A 15,672-nucleotide genomic window follows, 5' to 3' on the forward strand; every position below is an offset into this window, starting at 1 on the left:
TGTATCATTATTTACTTCAAATGTATCCCTATAAATACCTCCTATTGAATGAAATGAAACACACACTTGAATCTCTATTCCCTCTCTCTCTCTGTCAATTTTGCTTGTCCTTAAACAGTCAATAGTTTTTTTTCTTTTTTTTTAGCTCAAAAGCCCCAAACTTTCGACTTGTAAAAGCCTCCGGCCACTCACCCGCGTTCGAATCTCGTCAACATTGATTGAAGTTAAATCTCAATCCATTGGTGATCAGCGAAGAGAAAACGTTCTAGCATGATCCTCTAACATGCTTAGTTTTTTTTTTTTTTTTTTTTTTTGAATAAATGGGGACCAAACGACTCAGCAACAAAGAAAAGAAAAATTACACGCTAGGAACTGCCGTCCTAGATCTAGGATATTCACACAAGTCATCCAACAAGAAGGAAGTAACTTGTGGAGGAGGTTGCTCCATAACATGCACTCTAGTCTCAACATCCACTCCAGATTTAGAAAGCACATCAACAACCTGATTAAGTGGCTAACTTCACAGTGAGGAAACTGTCTAATCAAAAATTGGCAGCAATCAATAAGAGTTTTAGAAGGATGTAAATCATTCACACCCTGCTTGATCATGTTAACTAGAACTTCAGAATCACTTTCAACCATCAGATATAGGCATGAAAGATTATGAGCCAATCTTAATCCAAGAAGAAGACCCTAAATTTCAGCATTAAGAATAGATCCACACCCCAAATTAGCACTGAATCCAGAAATCCAATTACCATAGTGATCCCTCAAAACTCCACCAGCTCCGATTTGTCCATTCCGATTTCGGGCACCATCAACATTAAGTTTGTAAAAGTTGACTGGAGGTTTACTCCACACCATGTTGATATTAATTCTACCATCAGAAATTCAGAATTGGCCTTGGTCACATTAGCAGAGGTCCATTCTTTGATAGCTGATCAATTTGCTAGGATTATATGGAAAATGGAATTCAGGATCAAAAACCAATTTGTTTCTCCATTTCCATAGAAATCAACAAGTGAAAACAAAAACTGAACATCATTTTAATCCACCATAACAATCATTTGCAGAAATCCAAGCAGACCAATCAAGATCCTTGGTTCTAGCAATGGTATCCAAGCATATAATACCATTCCAAACCGCTTGAGCCACAGGACAATCATGAAATAAGTGGAGTAAAGTTTCAGATTCTCTTTGACAAGCAGGGCAAGATGAAACAGTAGTCATCTTTCTTTTAGTTCTTTCAACATTGGTAAGAAGCTTACCATGATAGAAGAGCCGCAAAAAATACTTCAATTTAGGAGGGACGGGCAATTTCCACAAGAAAAACTAAGGAAACTTGGCAAGATTTTCCTCCTGGATGATGATAGAGTAAGCTGATTTCACAGTAAAGTGGCCATTGCTAGTACCATTCCAAATAACTTTATCAGAACCACAACCCACAAAACCTGGAGACACTTTAACGATCTGATTAACAATATCATCACTCAACTGGGATTTGAGGAATACCAAATTCCAGCTATCACCACTCCAACAATCCTTGATTTTCAAATCATTATTAATAGTAGCAGCATTAGAGGCATATGGACTTAGGGGACCAATAGATAACCAGGTATCATTCCAAAAATTGACAGAACAACCATCACCAATTCTCCAAATTAAGCCTTTCTTTAAAAGCTACACTCCATGAACAATACTGCGCCAAGTACTTGAGCTGCCAGAGGGATACCTATACTGGGGGTGAAACAGAGGAAGCTTCTTAACATACTTTTGAAAGAGAACTTGACTCCATAGCCTTGGATCGTCTCGAAACATCCTCCAACCCACTTTAGCAAGCATGGCTTGATTCATTTGTCTAATTCCTTTAATTCCTAAACCACCATACTCCTTAGGTCTACATACCAAATCCCCCATTTCAAAAAAAAAAAACATACCAAATCCCAATTCGCAAGATGAGTTTTCTTCTTGCCATCACAATCTCCCCATAGAAAATCTATGTTTTAACTTTTCAATAAAATCACACACAGAGGCTGGAATTTTTATTGTTTGCATGGCATAAACAGGCATAGAGGAGGTGACTGAATTGATGAGGGTTGCTCTACCAGCAAGATTCAACAGCTTACTCTTCCAACTTGCAAGTCTGCATTGAACTTTATCAATTATAGAAGCATAGGTACGTTTAACAACTTTGGAGTGAATTAAAGGCATTCCTAAATACTTCCCCAGGTTATTGGTGAGAGCAGAGCCACAAATTTGACTAATATGACTGGCTAGAGTCTTGCTTTTGTTGGGAGAGCAAAAAAGCACAGATTTGTTGTAGCTAACTTCTTGCCCAGAAATTTCAAAAAACAGATCAAGACAATTTTTTAGAACCTTGGCTTGTTCACAAGTGGCTTCAGCAAATAGGATCAGATCATCTGTAAAAAATAGGTGGGAGATAAAAGGTCCAGAGCCAGAAGCACGAACAGGTTTCCATTGCCCAGCCATAAGATGTGAAAGTTTTTCCATACAAAGGACAAAAAGGTAGGGAGACAAGGGATCACCTTGCCTAATACCCCTACTAGCCTTGAACTTGATGGAAAGTTCACCATTGAGACAAAACTGGAAACTTGTAGAAGTCGCACAATCCATTATTAGTCTGACAATTTCATCAGGGAAATGCGCCTCTGACAATTTCATCAGGGAAATGCGCCTCATACAGAACAGATTCAATAAAGTTCCAATTCAGTCTATCGTAGGCTTTGGAGAGATCAATTTTCAATGCCAAAAAACATTTTTTACCAGAAGCTAACATGCTTAGTCTTTGAACATAGAGAACCTCTGACATGGTCCTCTGACATCTTGATCATATTGATGCTACCAAAGATATGCGAACTCTGTTTTAGCGGAAAAAAAAAAAAAAAAATTAAGGCAGCCAACAATTAGAGCCAAAAGGGTGTAGAGTAAGGTCAGGTTTTTGCATCAATTGGTCTCTAGATTTGAGACCCCCGTTTGCTAGGGTCTTATTTCCCTTTTTTGTCACTATGACGTTTTCTTTTCTCAGCCTGAATTGGGTTCAAAAAGAAAATTTTTAGTCTTCTTTTTTCTTTTTTTTTCAAAAAAAATTTCTAGTCTTCATTGAGCTAACCGAGTTGTTTTGTTTTTTTTCATCCAGAATATCACAATTCCCGAACATTTGGTAACAATGAGTCTTTACCTTCCTATTTGTCTTTTATTACCAGAAAGTAACAGTAAATTGATCAGTTGTGGGAGATGAAAGAGATAATCTCAAATTGACAAATTGGATAACCATTGCATTTGCATTTAAGAGATAAATTACAATATTTTCTGCCAGGAATCTGGATTACATGAATCAAGCATCTAGGTTCTAGTGTGAAGATCAATTACAATAACTGTTGCTCTGTCATTTGCTGCTTCTGAATCCCAATCAAAAAAGGCACTTGATAGGTACTCTTATGGCCACCCTCAACTTCGTAGCCAGAGAAGATATGAAACTTAAATATTCCAACAACGTTAACATACATAAAAAAGCATATATATTCAAAAAATCAGCATCAGACATCCAAGGAAGGATAAAAGCAGCATAAACTCTCAAGCCTGGCGAAGGCGAAAGCTCTTAGGCGGCCACTGCGAATGTTTTGAGAAACAAGCCTTAGAGTTTGTCATCATTGCTGAATGATTGGTAAAACTATTAAACTATTAAGACCAGAAATTCTAAAGTTTTTAGAAAACAAAGCTTGTCAATTGCAGATGGATCAGAAACACCTGGCTTGGTATCTCTGTGTAAAACAGAGATGTAAATAGCTCAGTTTGTTCAGCTTCGATCATCTGGGGAAATAGTCATCACTTCCATCTGTATTGTAATATTGAACTTTAAAAAAAAAAATTGAAACCAAAGCATGTAGGGGAATTAGGAAAAGCAATCTCAGACATCCAAGGAAGGATAAAGCAGCATAAGCTCTCAAGCCTGGCGAAGGCGAAAGCTCTCAGGCGGCAACTGCGAATGTTCTTGAGAAACAAGCCTTAGAATTTGTCATCATCAATAGCAATTCAATTAAACCATCAAAACCCAAAGTGGCACCTAAAGAAATACAGTTCTAACAATCAAAAGACAGCAATTCAAATTTTCAAAACAGATTATATACTAGATGGATCAGATACACCTGGCTTGGTATCTCTGTGTAACAGAGATGTAATAGCACAGTTTGTTCAGCTTCGATCATCTGGGGAAATAGTCATCACTTCCATCTCACAGACAATATTTACCAATGAAAATTGAAAACCTAAACATATTTTTTTTAAAAAAGGACTGAAATTAGGAATAACAAAGATCAAACTTCAAAATTGGAAACAGCACAAGTGGAATAAAACCAATCTCAGACATCCAAGGAAGGATAAAAGCAGCATTAGCTCTCAAGCCTGGCGTAGGCGAAAGCTCTCAGGCGGCCACTACGAATGTTCTTGAGAAACAAGCCTTAGAATTTGTCATCATCGATAGCAATTCAATCAAACTTCAAAAACCCTAGTGGCAAAATTCAAAATTACTAAAACAAAATGCACAATCAAAGCTCATTATAGAATTAACCTATTCCATCCAACAATGATCAGCAACACACATAAACAAAGACAGCTGACAAAGTGAAAAAGGATGGAGTAAGATTAATTTGGGGACCTGTTCATCCCTAAAGCACCCAAATCAATGCTAGAGGAGCAGACATAAAGTCCCCAACAATTCAAATCCCCTAAACCCTAACCCTAATTGAACAATTAGATGTAGAAACCAAAAAAAATGGTGAAGGGAAAGAGTAGTCTCAGACATCCAAGGAAGGATAGAGCAGCATTAGCTCTCAAGCCCGGCGAAAGGCGAAAGCTCTTAGGCGGCCACTGCGAATGTTCATGAGAAACAAGCCTTTGGATTTATCATCATAGACTCAATTGCACAAAACCACTAAACAATCCAAAAACACAGAGCAACAAGCAAGCATGAAACTGCCTCTGTGAAATTATCGAATCTATATGATGAATTACGAATGAGGAGGCAAACCCATTGAGACGATTAGAACGAGATAGCTTCAGGAGGTGGTGGGTGGGTTTAGGGTTTTGCGGGATTAGAAGGCTAGGGATATATGAGATCTGGAGGTGGAAGTGAAAGATGGGGTATATTTATAGGAGGAGCGGGGGTTTAGGGTTTTGCCGGATCGGACGGCTAGGAATGGGTTCATGGAAGTGTCTAGATTATTTGAGAACTTGGGCTGCACCAAAGTCAGTTTGTCATTGGGCCAATATATCCAAATTCCAAAGGGTAGGTTGAGACATACCCGAGTCCGACTACATATCCAAATTCCAAAAGGTTCGAGCTATAATTTTTCTTTTATTTTGTTAATAGAAAATTAATTGCAACTTTTTTCATGACTGTAAGGATCAAAAATAAATTTTCTCATATTTTATCCTACATGGCAAAATGTCATGTTTATATGGATACGGTCACATCACTTACATGAATGGTAGTACAGTTGAATGTTTATGTTATGTCTCATACAGTCGTATTATATTAGCTATTATGCCTCTTAAATTGATACTTGTCTTTAAAAAAAAAAAATTGGTTGGATCCGACTACCCTTAATCATAGAAATTTAGGCCATTTGGTACGCAAGCTCAGCAAGTAAAATTGGTAGTATAAAATTTTCAACCCAAGATCTCTTACGTAAATTTGAACTCATTCTACAATTTAATACATTTTTTTTTTGGTGTAAACAATTTAATACATTTGCCTTAAAAATAGAACTATTTCTTCAAAAATAATTGCAATCAAAATATCTCATAGGTCAGTCTGATCGGTGAGTTTGTTGTCTCCGCAACATCTGAGGCTCTCAGTTGCTCCTAGACCTTTAAATGGACCGGATTTGGATTGGATCGACCTAAATCCAAATCCAAATCCGTTTACTTAAAAAAAAATCGATCCAAACCCGCTCCGTTAACCCGGCGGATCATTGATAGCTCGATCCAAATCCGTATCCGCCGGATTAACGGATACCCGATCCGCTAATCCGACCCGTTTATAATTTCAAATATTTTAAAATTTTAAATAGTAATATTAAATTTATATCATGATACCTCATAAGATATTAATAACATATTAAAACAACATGAAAATTATCACCAAAAGTAGAATTACATTATCAAAATTCTTAATACTTCTTGGAATCTTGGGTGATGGACTGTCCCTTAGATTTCTGCAAAAAATTTGTACTAGAAATTATTCATATTTTATATTTTTAAATAATAATAATATATTAATAAAAAATAATATTTTATTATTACAAAAACGGGCCGGATCATTAACGGATCGGATCGACCTAAATCCGTATTTGATCCGTTAAATAAACGGGTTAACGGATTCGGATCATTAACGGATCAACGGATCAAAATTTTCGATCCAAACCCGTCCAATAGCCACGGATCTGGAGCGGGTCCGGATCAAAATCCGGTCTATTTACAGGTCTAGTTGCTCCTAAAGCTTTTGAGTATCAATCTTCGGTTAAGTCGCTTCTCAAATATTTCGGATCACAACCACTCTCTCTCAAGGATAATAAGTAAGTTAAGTAAATTTCATCATAAATACAGGATGAATGCGAATGCAAAGCATCTATGGTTAATGTCTTTGGATGCCTCAAGTATCAGGCGAAAATCGCATATCGTTGAGACTAACAGCTTTTACAAAAACTCAATATTTCAAGTACTTTAAAAAATAACAACTTACTATCCAAAAAAAAAAAAAAAATAACAACTTAATACCCAAAAAAAAAAAAAAAAAAAATACCTTTCGTGTTCAAGGGGTTGTTTTGGTTTAAAAACCAAAACCAAAACCACCGGCTCTCCCGTCAGAACACAACGGTGCTCAACAACCAAAAAAAACAGGACCGAGCAGCAGAACGATCAAAGCCCAGATTCAAACCAGCATAGAAATTCGCTCAAGTATTTACTTTACGGAACTAGAGGTATGCTTCATCTCTCATTCTTGTTTTTGGCGAATTGAGATGAAATTAGCTATTCAATTTGCTAAAATTCGGAGAACTAGAATCAACTTGTGTACTTGAGCTGAGCGGGTCTAGAGAATTTCGGCGATTTGAATTAGAGTTTCATGAACTGGATTTGGTTTTCTGTGGTAGTCTGGTTCTTGGAAAATTCAAAGCAAACTGAATTGCTTACAATTGCTTCAGTCTTGTGTTACTACAAGCACACTTAAAACTGTTATATACTTGGGGTTTTGCCGGTTATATTTTAGTTTTTTTTTTCTTTAATTTTTGCTGATTATTTGTTATTTTATTCAGAAATTAGGGCTACTTTATCAGTTTTCTAGGGAGATAATCATAATGCAATGTGTTTGACTGTTTGTTTTAATTTTTGATCTTCTCATTGGATCATACTCTACTGGCTTGTTGTAATTAGTCACTAATCGATGCTCTTCACTTGTTTCAGGTAAGAGTTTCTCCTGGAAGGCATCTGCGAAGGTTTCGTTCACCGCTTGATCTCGAACAATGGTGAGGCAGTTAGCCCCTTTTTCTGCAGATCTGAAAAATGGAAGTTTTAAAATTTGTTGCTGTTGATCCTGAGTTGTTATCGTTTCTGTGAAATTTTTGAACTTTCAGGAAGGAGGAAGTGACTTAGATGCCCAAATAGAGAAATTGCTGAATGTGGAGAAACAAATGAGGCTCTCTGGTGATGTGGCGGGAACCAAGAAGGCTGTCACTGACATTCTTGAGCTTTGCTTTAAAGCAGGTGCTTGGAAGACCCTCAATGACCAGATTCTGGTCTTGTCCAAACGCCGTGGTCAGCTCAAGCAGGTGCCTATTTAGTAAAACTTTGATTGTTTGGCATCTATGCTGTTTAGTTTTGTGAAGTTTAAGGTTGTATTAGTACCTAGCTAGTTACAATGTCTCTTTAGGTTTCATCCGGGCATTGAGCCCAACAAACAACTATCACAAAACCACTAGGTTTAGGAAGACCAAAAGATCATCAAACAACTAGAACAGCGGTAGAAAGGAAATAGGGGGAGTAGTAATGCCTTGAATACCCAGTTCAAGGGAATGACCCGGGCATGCCCATCTGCAGAAGCCTTTAAATATGCTGCATGACCAAATCCAACATTTGCGTTAGTCTACATTTAGAAAGTAGAGTTCTTCCAATGCCCAAATAAGAGGTTGACCCCAAGTGAAGAGTCAATCGTTGTACCAATGTACCCTAACCTTCAGGTACTTAAATTCCCACTCCTAAGCCAACTTAAGCCTGTAATCTAACCAACAGCCAAGCTTTAAGTACTTCACCAGCTCCCAAATCAACAGAAACAAGGAATCCAATCCCCAATATTTAAGCAATCCTCCAGCTACAGTATAACCAGAATTATCAATTCTGGATCCATCTACCTTCTGTTTAAACAAAACCAGTGGGGGGAGGCTTCCAATTAATCAAAACTTACTTGCAAGGGGGCTTGCTAGAAGATGACTCATTGCCATCCACCCGGACTACCAGTTGGAGAACAGGGAAGTTAAATTCAGATTCAAATACCCAACAGCATCCTATTTTCAGATTAGCACTCAGAAAAGTACTTGAAGTGCTTCTTTAAGGAAGCTCATGCCAAGTGCTTCTATGACTCAAATAGTACTTGTAACTTTTTTTGGCAAACGCTGCCAAAAGCTCTTTTGTTAGTCTGAAAGCGCTTTAGCCCATTTTAGAAGCAATCCCAAAGGGAGTCAATGCCTTTCAAGTGCTAGAAGCAGGACTAGAAGCATCAAGCATCCATATCACAACCAGAGCCTTTAGATACGAAACATATTGGCCCGCTGATTGGATTTGGATCCCTTCAGCTTGGAAAAAAAAAAAAAAGGGTTTCCTTCAGCCGGCCTTTCAGTATAAGCTTTATTCTTCACATAAGATATCTTAATCCTAAGATCACCAAACTGCTTAGCTAGAAGTCTTTCTCATGCAAGTATGGTTATGAGAAAGAGAATCCCACTTAACATATTCTAATTAATCTCTCAATGGCACAAATCGCGATAGGAAGTGTGGCAGATGACATGGAGTATTGAGAATGGAAGAATGACAGTCTGAGTTAGAGTAAGTTTACCTGGCATACTCAAAAGCTGACTGTTCCTAGATGACCACTTGGCTTTTATCTTGTCAACCACAGCACTTTAAGTTGCTTTATTAACTCGACTCTCAGTCAGGGAAAAACCAAGATGTTCCTCAACTAAGAATGCCATAATCATCACTTATTTATGAACAAGGTCTTTGTTGGTTTTATGAGGAACATACAATCTACAGTTGTCAGAATTCACTCGTTGCCCAAAAGAAGACAAAATTCATAGCTTAGTACTCTGAACTTACAAAAAGTAGTTTCACCAAACAAGGTGAGGTCATCAACAAAAAATAAATGAGAAATGTAGACACAAGATTTTGCCACTCAAAAATGTCTGGAGTCTCTGATAATCAGTAATGTACAGCGCTTTTGCCATTGAGTATTTTTGTTCAGAAAAGTAGAAAACTCAGTTTTTTAACTTCTTATGGTGTTTTCATGTCTGTTTTAATTATCTTGTATAGTTACAGTTTACGAATAGTTTATATTGTTCCTATTTCTTTTTCAGTGAAAAGGCATTCGTCTCTTGTAAGTTATATATAGATAGTTGCTTTACATGTATACATATATATAGATATATCAGTTAGAGTATTATTTGGTGGTCCCTTTTGAAGGAGCAGCTACACTTGTGATTGCGTTTCCTCCCATTAGGCTTTCTTATCTTTAAAGAAGAATATTCTGTGGATATGTATTTATTATTGTGTAAATACATGTTTTTGATCTAGTGGTTAGAGACTTCATATTAAATCCGAAGACTATTTGGAATGTAGTTATCTGTGGCCTCGTCTTATCTAGTATTCTTAATAATCCTGTATTGATAATAGTGTGGTGTATAGCTTAATAGTTCTGATTGTATGTTTCTAGTTTTCATGGATAATATAGTATATTAAAATAAGTTTATAAGTTTATGTGCTACAATTGTTATTGTGATCGGGTTTGTTTCTATACAGGCTGTAACTGCATTGGTCCAGCAAGCAATGCAATATATTGATCAGACACCTGATCTTGAAACTCGTATAGAGCTGATTAAAACACTAAATAATGTTTCTGCCGGGAAGGTAAACAAGTGCTGGGATGTTTCTTGTTTTGTAATATGTAATTATGTAACTTGACTTTATGTAATGTGAGCTTTATTGTTCTCTAGATATATGTTGAAATTGAGAGAGCACGGTTAATCAAAAGACTTGCAAAGATCAAGGAAGAGCAAGGGCTTATTGCTGAAGCTGCTGATTTGATGCAAGAAACTGCGGTCAGTGCAGATATACATAATTTATTCCCCCACCCCAGAAAAAGAAAAGAAAATAATTTTAGCAGTCATATTAAATCATTAAGCTTCGCAGGTGGAAACATTTGGTGCTATGGCAAAAACTGAGAAGATTGCATTCATTCTTGAACAAGTATGGTCCAATTTCCTTTTGATTTACTCATTAATTTAAAGCACAGCTGTTTAGATTTTTGTTTTTGTTAGAAATTCGAGTCATTTGTAAATGATTCGATTTTGTAGGTTCGTTTGTGCGAAGACCGTCAGGATTATGTTCGTGCTCAAATACTGTCGAGGAAGATTAGTCCAAGGGTGTTTGATGTTGATACTTCAAAAGAAAAGAAAAAACCCAAGGAAGGTGATAATGTTGTTGAAGAAGCTCCTGCTGATGTACCATCGCTCTTGGAGTTGAAGCGGATCTACTATGAATTAATGATACGGTATGTTAGTATTTGTTTTTATCCCTATTCAATGTGTTTATTCTCTTTTTCTTATTACAATATTTTCCCTACAGTTTGCTAAAGCTTCACAAATGGTTCTGTGTGAATGAAATAGATTATAATGGAATTACTCATTATTGAAATTTGGTTATTTTGGGTGTTGATACCTTTAAGGCAGTGTTTGTTTAACTGCTTTGATACTTGAAAATGGCGATGAGATTGACACAATGGATGTTTTGTATTTCAAAAGGGCAAGTCCCAATGCATTCCTTGTTTTAACTCTATATATAATCATAATGATGACCATCCCTTGGGCCTTATCTTTAGGCTTCAAAAACAAAAATTAAACTTCATTGGTGCTCTGAAGAAGCATTTCCATCTTATAATTTCCAAACACTGGCTGGGAACTGTGGATTCCATGGGTTTCCAAAAGCACCATTCCAGAAAATGAGATGGAATTCGTAGAATCTGATCCCTTGAAAAAAAAATTGGTTAGGGTGAACTTGTATTTATTTCTGTCCCAGCTCCATTCAAACCACAGCAGTTTGAAAGGACTAAATGTTTGCTATTGTGAACTAGGTATTGTCAATAATACATTTACCAAGTGATATGTAGTTCAGTAATAGTTTGATGATTTTATCTCTGTAGAATTAGGTATGAGATGATGACTCCACATGTTTCTTGTTTTGAGTTCCAGATGCTAGAAGTTAAATAGTCTCTAAATGTTCAATTTTATTTGGAGTCAAAATGTATTAGTTTCTTGGGCAAGACTATATGTTGGATTACTTCACAAACACATTGGATTACCTAAATAGTCTCTAAATGTATAAATATCACTGAACATATGGTGTATCTTGTATGAAAACCAGTTCAATGTCAAATCTGATAGTTTGCAGGTGTTTGAAGTCAATGCTACTTCACAAACACATTGGATTACCTAAATAGTCTCTACATGTTCAAATTTATTTAAAGTCAAAATGTATTAATTTCTTGGGCAACATTATATGTTGGATTACTTCACAAACACATTGAATTACCTAAATAGTCTCTAAATGTTCAAATTTATTTAAAGTCAAAATGTATTAGTTTCTTGGGCAACATTATATGTTGGATTACTTCACAAACACATTGGATTACCTAAATAGTCTCTAAATGTATAGATATCACTGAACATATGGTGTATGAAAACCAGTTCAATGTCAAATCTGATAGTTTGCAGGTGTTTGAAGTTAATGCTATTTTTGGTGTATGGTCTCTTTAGATCATCTGGATTGATGATACCTCATATTTTGGGTGTTTTTATTTACTGTAATCATGTTTTCTTCACTATTGTGTCGGCAGGTATTATTCTCATAACAATGATTACCTTGAGATTTGCCGTTGCTATAAGGCGATATACGAGATCCCTTCTGTTAAAGAGGATCCAGCTCAGTGGATACCGGTAAAGATCTCATTTATACTATTATAGCCTCTCGACATGCTTGTGAAATATTACACACATGCTCTAAGTCTAATCTCTTAAAAGTAAAATTATGTTAGCAAATGTATGGAAATTACATAGCAGATAATCTCAGTTAAACATATGGAAAACCTAGATCTCCATTTGTGACTCTGTCTGCCTCTTGATCCTCTATTGCATCTTTTTGATCAGTCTTCTTGTAAGGGCTTCTTTGCCAACACAAGAAACCAAAAACCTCAAGCAAAGCGTCTTTCCCATTAAGTAAGGAATATAATAGGGGTGACTGCATTTACAAAAGAAGAGAGCCATAAAAAAAATACCTGAGAACACTTGTCTTTCTCTGATGATTTCTATCGCCTATTAGGAACTTGGCTTGTATATTGAAGCGATTAAATTGTTATAGGAGAAGGATAAAATCCATATTCAAAATTGCTCTTTATAAAGAAACTATCTGAATCGGTAAATGTGGGTGGGATAATGGGAAGCTTGTGGGGAAGTGGATCCTTTGGTGCATAATTACAACTGAGTTCAGGGAAATGTGGCCTTTTTTTTTTTTACTTTTTTGAAATTACCCCATTGTTTCTTTTTGCATTATCCTTTACACATTTTTGTTTCACATTGAGAATTTGTGTTGAAAAAGGCTATATTTTGGGTAAACAAAACTTTAGTGAAGCCTGTGACACCAAATGACCAGTTTTAGAGAGACTCTCATTGTTTGTGTTTATTTGTTTAACTAATATAACATTTTCTTCATTGTAGATATTGAGGAAAATCTGTTGGTACTTGGTTCTGTCACCATACGATCCAATGCAGTCAAGCCTTCTTAATTCCACCCTGGAGGATAAGAATCTTTCAGAGGTTCCAAATTTTAGGTATTTTCAACATTAGCATCTGTGGCACTAGCTCTTCTTTTGGTCATATGACTCTATGACTCATATCTTTAATACATGCTCTTAGTATGACATATGAGCCCTGCGTTTGTTATTCCCTTTTAGGTTACTTTTGAAACAAGTGGTAACTATGGAGGTCATACAATGGACCACACTCTGGAATAAGTTCAAGGATGAGTTTGAGAATGAGAAGAACATGCTTGGAGGCTCTTTGGGTGACAAAGCAGCTGAAGATCTAAAGCAGAGGATAATTGAACATGTAGGTTTGCCCTAGACATCACACGTTTACTTATCTGCCCTTTATTTCACTGTTTGGTCCACAACTACTTTTATGACATGTGATGCTTCTGCAGAATATTCTAGTTGTTTCAAAGTATTACTCGAGGGTTACCTTGAAGAGACTTGCAGAGCTGCTCTGTCTAAGTATCCAGGTTTGTGGACGCTAATTTGTATTTATTCCTATTGTAGATAACATTATTCTTTTTTGCTTGTCATGCATTCCAAGTGATTGTGTCTGGATAAGTTTTCCTACCTGTTTCAATTACCTGGGATGAAAAAAGGGGTTTTATCAAAGTTGCTAAAAGAATAATTGGTTAACCAAAGGAACACGGAAAGTGGGGGGAGGAGTGGGGAGAAGGAAAAGTATCGTAATAACCCTATAGGTGATTAATTAAACTGATTCTGGCCACTGGTTGGACTAGTTTAGTTGACATGGATGCATAAGACTTTATATTACTTAATTAATAAATGCAAAAAGATCCTCGTCTCCCTTTCTTCAATTTTATTTTTAAAAATCAAAGAAATTAGAATTATAATAATTATACGAAGTGAGGGAAGCAATCTGGAGTTAACATTACCATGATTATCCCTATTGTACTGCGATCATACCATTGTGCTGGTGTAACAGATCGCCCACGGCCTTGGTAGACTTGGTTGGTACAGGAAAAGAATATAAGTTTCTAAGGTTTTGTGATTGGTCTTAGTACGTTGTTTGCTGGCACTTTTGCATTCGATCACAGTTTTTGGCATGCACACTTGAAATCTGCTAATATATTTTCAGTCTAGCTTTACCAATAGTTTGTTTTTTTACTATTCAGGATGCTGAGACGTTTGCTGGCACTTTTGCATTCGATCACAGTTTTTGGCATGCACACTTGAAATCTGCTAATATATTTTCAGTCTAGCTTTACCAATAGTTTGTTTTTTTACTATTCAGGATGCTGAGAAGCATCTTTCAGAAATGGTTGTGTCCAAGGCGCTGGTGGCCAAGATTGACAGGCCAATAGGCATAATTTGTTTCCAAACTGCAAAAGATAGTAACAACGTTCTTAATTCGTGGGCTACAAACTTGGAGAAGTTGCTTGATCTTGTTGAGAAGAGCTGCCACCAAATACACAAAGAAACAATGGTTCACAAGGCAGCTCTGAAGGTGTGAGAAGACTTGTGTCGCACGTCTTCAGTCTTTTCGTGACCAATGATGCTCTTAAACCATTGTCGCAGTTTCTATTCCATGGACTAAAGAGTTATCGGATTCTAGTAATCAATCTTTGGAAGACTGGGGTTTTCTCTATTAGGGAAGAGGGCTGGTAAAGTATATGTATGTTGTTTGTTTTATTAGAACTAAATTCCTTATTGTATACTCGCACATACCTTTGGTGTGCCAGCAGGCAACAAAAAGATTTCTTGTAGTTTTCTCTTCTCGTAAAATTGATTTGGTTATATTCATAGCGTGTTGTAATTAGTTAGAAGTCATTTTAATGAGGACCACTAAAATGAGGACTAGTTGAGGACTTTCTAATCAACGGTTTGAGAGATCTATTTTTCGATTATGTTATGGCAAATTAACCGTTAGTTGTTTATGTATCCATGAGTAGATTACTTCTGAAAATTTTCTTTTAAATTGTTAATCGTTAAGGTATCAAATTAGATCAAATCAATGGACGAATCAAATCTGTCAAATATGAACCGTTCATGTTCATAATTGATAAATCACGATTATGAATGTCTTAACGATTTTCAATTTGGTTGAAAATTTGCATAAATGATCTACACATAAATATCTAAACATCTAATGGCTGATTTGCGGAAATGTAATAAAAAAGTAGGTCTAACACAAAAGTCGTCAACTAATCATCATTTTAGTGCTCATCATTAGAAGGGCTCTTGTAATTAGTTATCTATGGTTGTCAAAGCAACTCCAACAGATTTCTTATAATTTATGTATTAAAAGTTAAAGCTTTAAGCAATTTTTCTTCTCCAATTCTAACAGATTCCTTATTTTACAGCAAAATCTCTAAAATCTTCATAATTCTTCCTCAAAATTTTGGAGATTGCTGTAAATTTAGGAAATTTTGTTTTCTCTTTCCTCACTATCCTTAAAATAGGGATAGTTTTAGAAAATCTGTTGGAGCGAAAAAAACTCATTTTTCCCTAAAATAAAATAAAAATCAAAATATGAAGAAGCTGTTGGAGTTGCTCTCAACTAT

The 15,672-nt window shown here is 36.1% G+C and overlaps 1 protein-coding gene and 7 non-coding genes across 8 annotated transcripts; 1 reads left to right on the forward strand and 7 right to left on the reverse strand.

Annotated features, from left to right (window-relative positions):
- Positions 1-3,553: 3,553 nt before the first annotated feature.
- Positions 3,554-3,676, reverse strand: LOC133727613 (small nucleolar RNA SNORD14). The gene has a single exon (XR_009855292.1). It is a non-coding gene; the product is annotated as a small nucleolar RNA SNORD14 (small nucleolar RNA).
- A 77-nt stretch (positions 3,677-3,753) lies between these two features.
- On the reverse strand, positions 3,754-3,856 carry LOC133727650 (small nucleolar RNA Z103). Its single transcript, XR_009855327.1, has one exon. It is a non-coding gene; the product is annotated as a small nucleolar RNA Z103 (small nucleolar RNA).
- A 68-nt stretch (positions 3,857-3,924) lies between these two features.
- On the reverse strand, positions 3,925-4,048 carry LOC133727579 (small nucleolar RNA SNORD14). The gene has a single exon (XR_009855260.1). It is a non-coding gene; the product is annotated as a small nucleolar RNA SNORD14 (small nucleolar RNA).
- Positions 4,049-4,151: 103 nt separating this feature from the next.
- On the reverse strand, positions 4,152-4,251 carry LOC133727649 (small nucleolar RNA Z103). Its single transcript, XR_009855326.1, has one exon. It is a non-coding gene; the product is annotated as a small nucleolar RNA Z103 (small nucleolar RNA).
- A 124-nt stretch (positions 4,252-4,375) lies between these two features.
- On the reverse strand, positions 4,376-4,500 carry LOC133727601 (small nucleolar RNA SNORD14). The gene has a single exon (XR_009855282.1). It is a non-coding gene; the product is annotated as a small nucleolar RNA SNORD14 (small nucleolar RNA).
- An 86-nt stretch (positions 4,501-4,586) lies between these two features.
- Positions 4,587-4,694, reverse strand: LOC133727594 (small nucleolar RNA snoR99). The gene has a single exon (XR_009855275.1). It is a non-coding gene; the product is annotated as a small nucleolar RNA snoR99 (small nucleolar RNA).
- A 116-nt stretch (positions 4,695-4,810) lies between these two features.
- LOC133727590 (small nucleolar RNA SNORD14) lies at positions 4,811-4,935 on the reverse strand. The gene has a single exon (XR_009855271.1). It is a non-coding gene; the product is annotated as a small nucleolar RNA SNORD14 (small nucleolar RNA).
- Positions 4,936-6,843: 1,908 nt separating this feature from the next.
- On the forward strand, positions 6,844-14,911 carry LOC133724467 (26S proteasome non-ATPase regulatory subunit 12 homolog A-like). The gene is made up of 12 exons (XM_062151219.1): positions 6,844-7,001; positions 7,483-7,544; positions 7,653-7,847; positions 10,087-10,194; positions 10,281-10,385; positions 10,477-10,533; positions 10,641-10,837; positions 12,179-12,278; positions 13,056-13,168; positions 13,292-13,445; positions 13,540-13,617; positions 14,403-14,911. Exons 2-12 carry the CDS (start codon positions 7,542-7,544, stop codon positions 14,619-14,621), a joined length of 1,329 nt encoding a protein of 442 aa, XP_062007203.1. The 5' UTR covers positions 6,844-7,001; positions 7,483-7,541; the 3' UTR covers positions 14,622-14,911.
- The last annotated feature ends 761 nt before the right edge of the window (positions 14,912-15,672 follow it).

The sequence above is a fragment of the Rosa rugosa genome, chromosome 1 (genome assembly GCF_958449725.1).
Source record: "Rosa rugosa chromosome 1, drRosRugo1.1, whole genome shotgun sequence".
In the NCBI taxonomy this organism is placed as follows: Eukaryota; Viridiplantae; Streptophyta; class Magnoliopsida; order Rosales; family Rosaceae; genus Rosa; species Rosa rugosa.

Bases quoted from the DNA above. Each gene is read 5' to 3' on its own strand.
- LOC133724467 (XM_062151219.1), top strand. The intron at 7,848-10,086 runs GTGCCTATTTAG...GTTTCTATACAG, and splicing joins GCCGTGGTCAGCTCAAGCAG to GCTGTAACTGCATTGGTCCA. The intron at 10,534-10,640 runs GTATGGTCCAAT...TCGATTTTGTAG, and splicing joins TTGCATTCATTCTTGAACAA to GTTCGTTTGTGCGAAGACCG.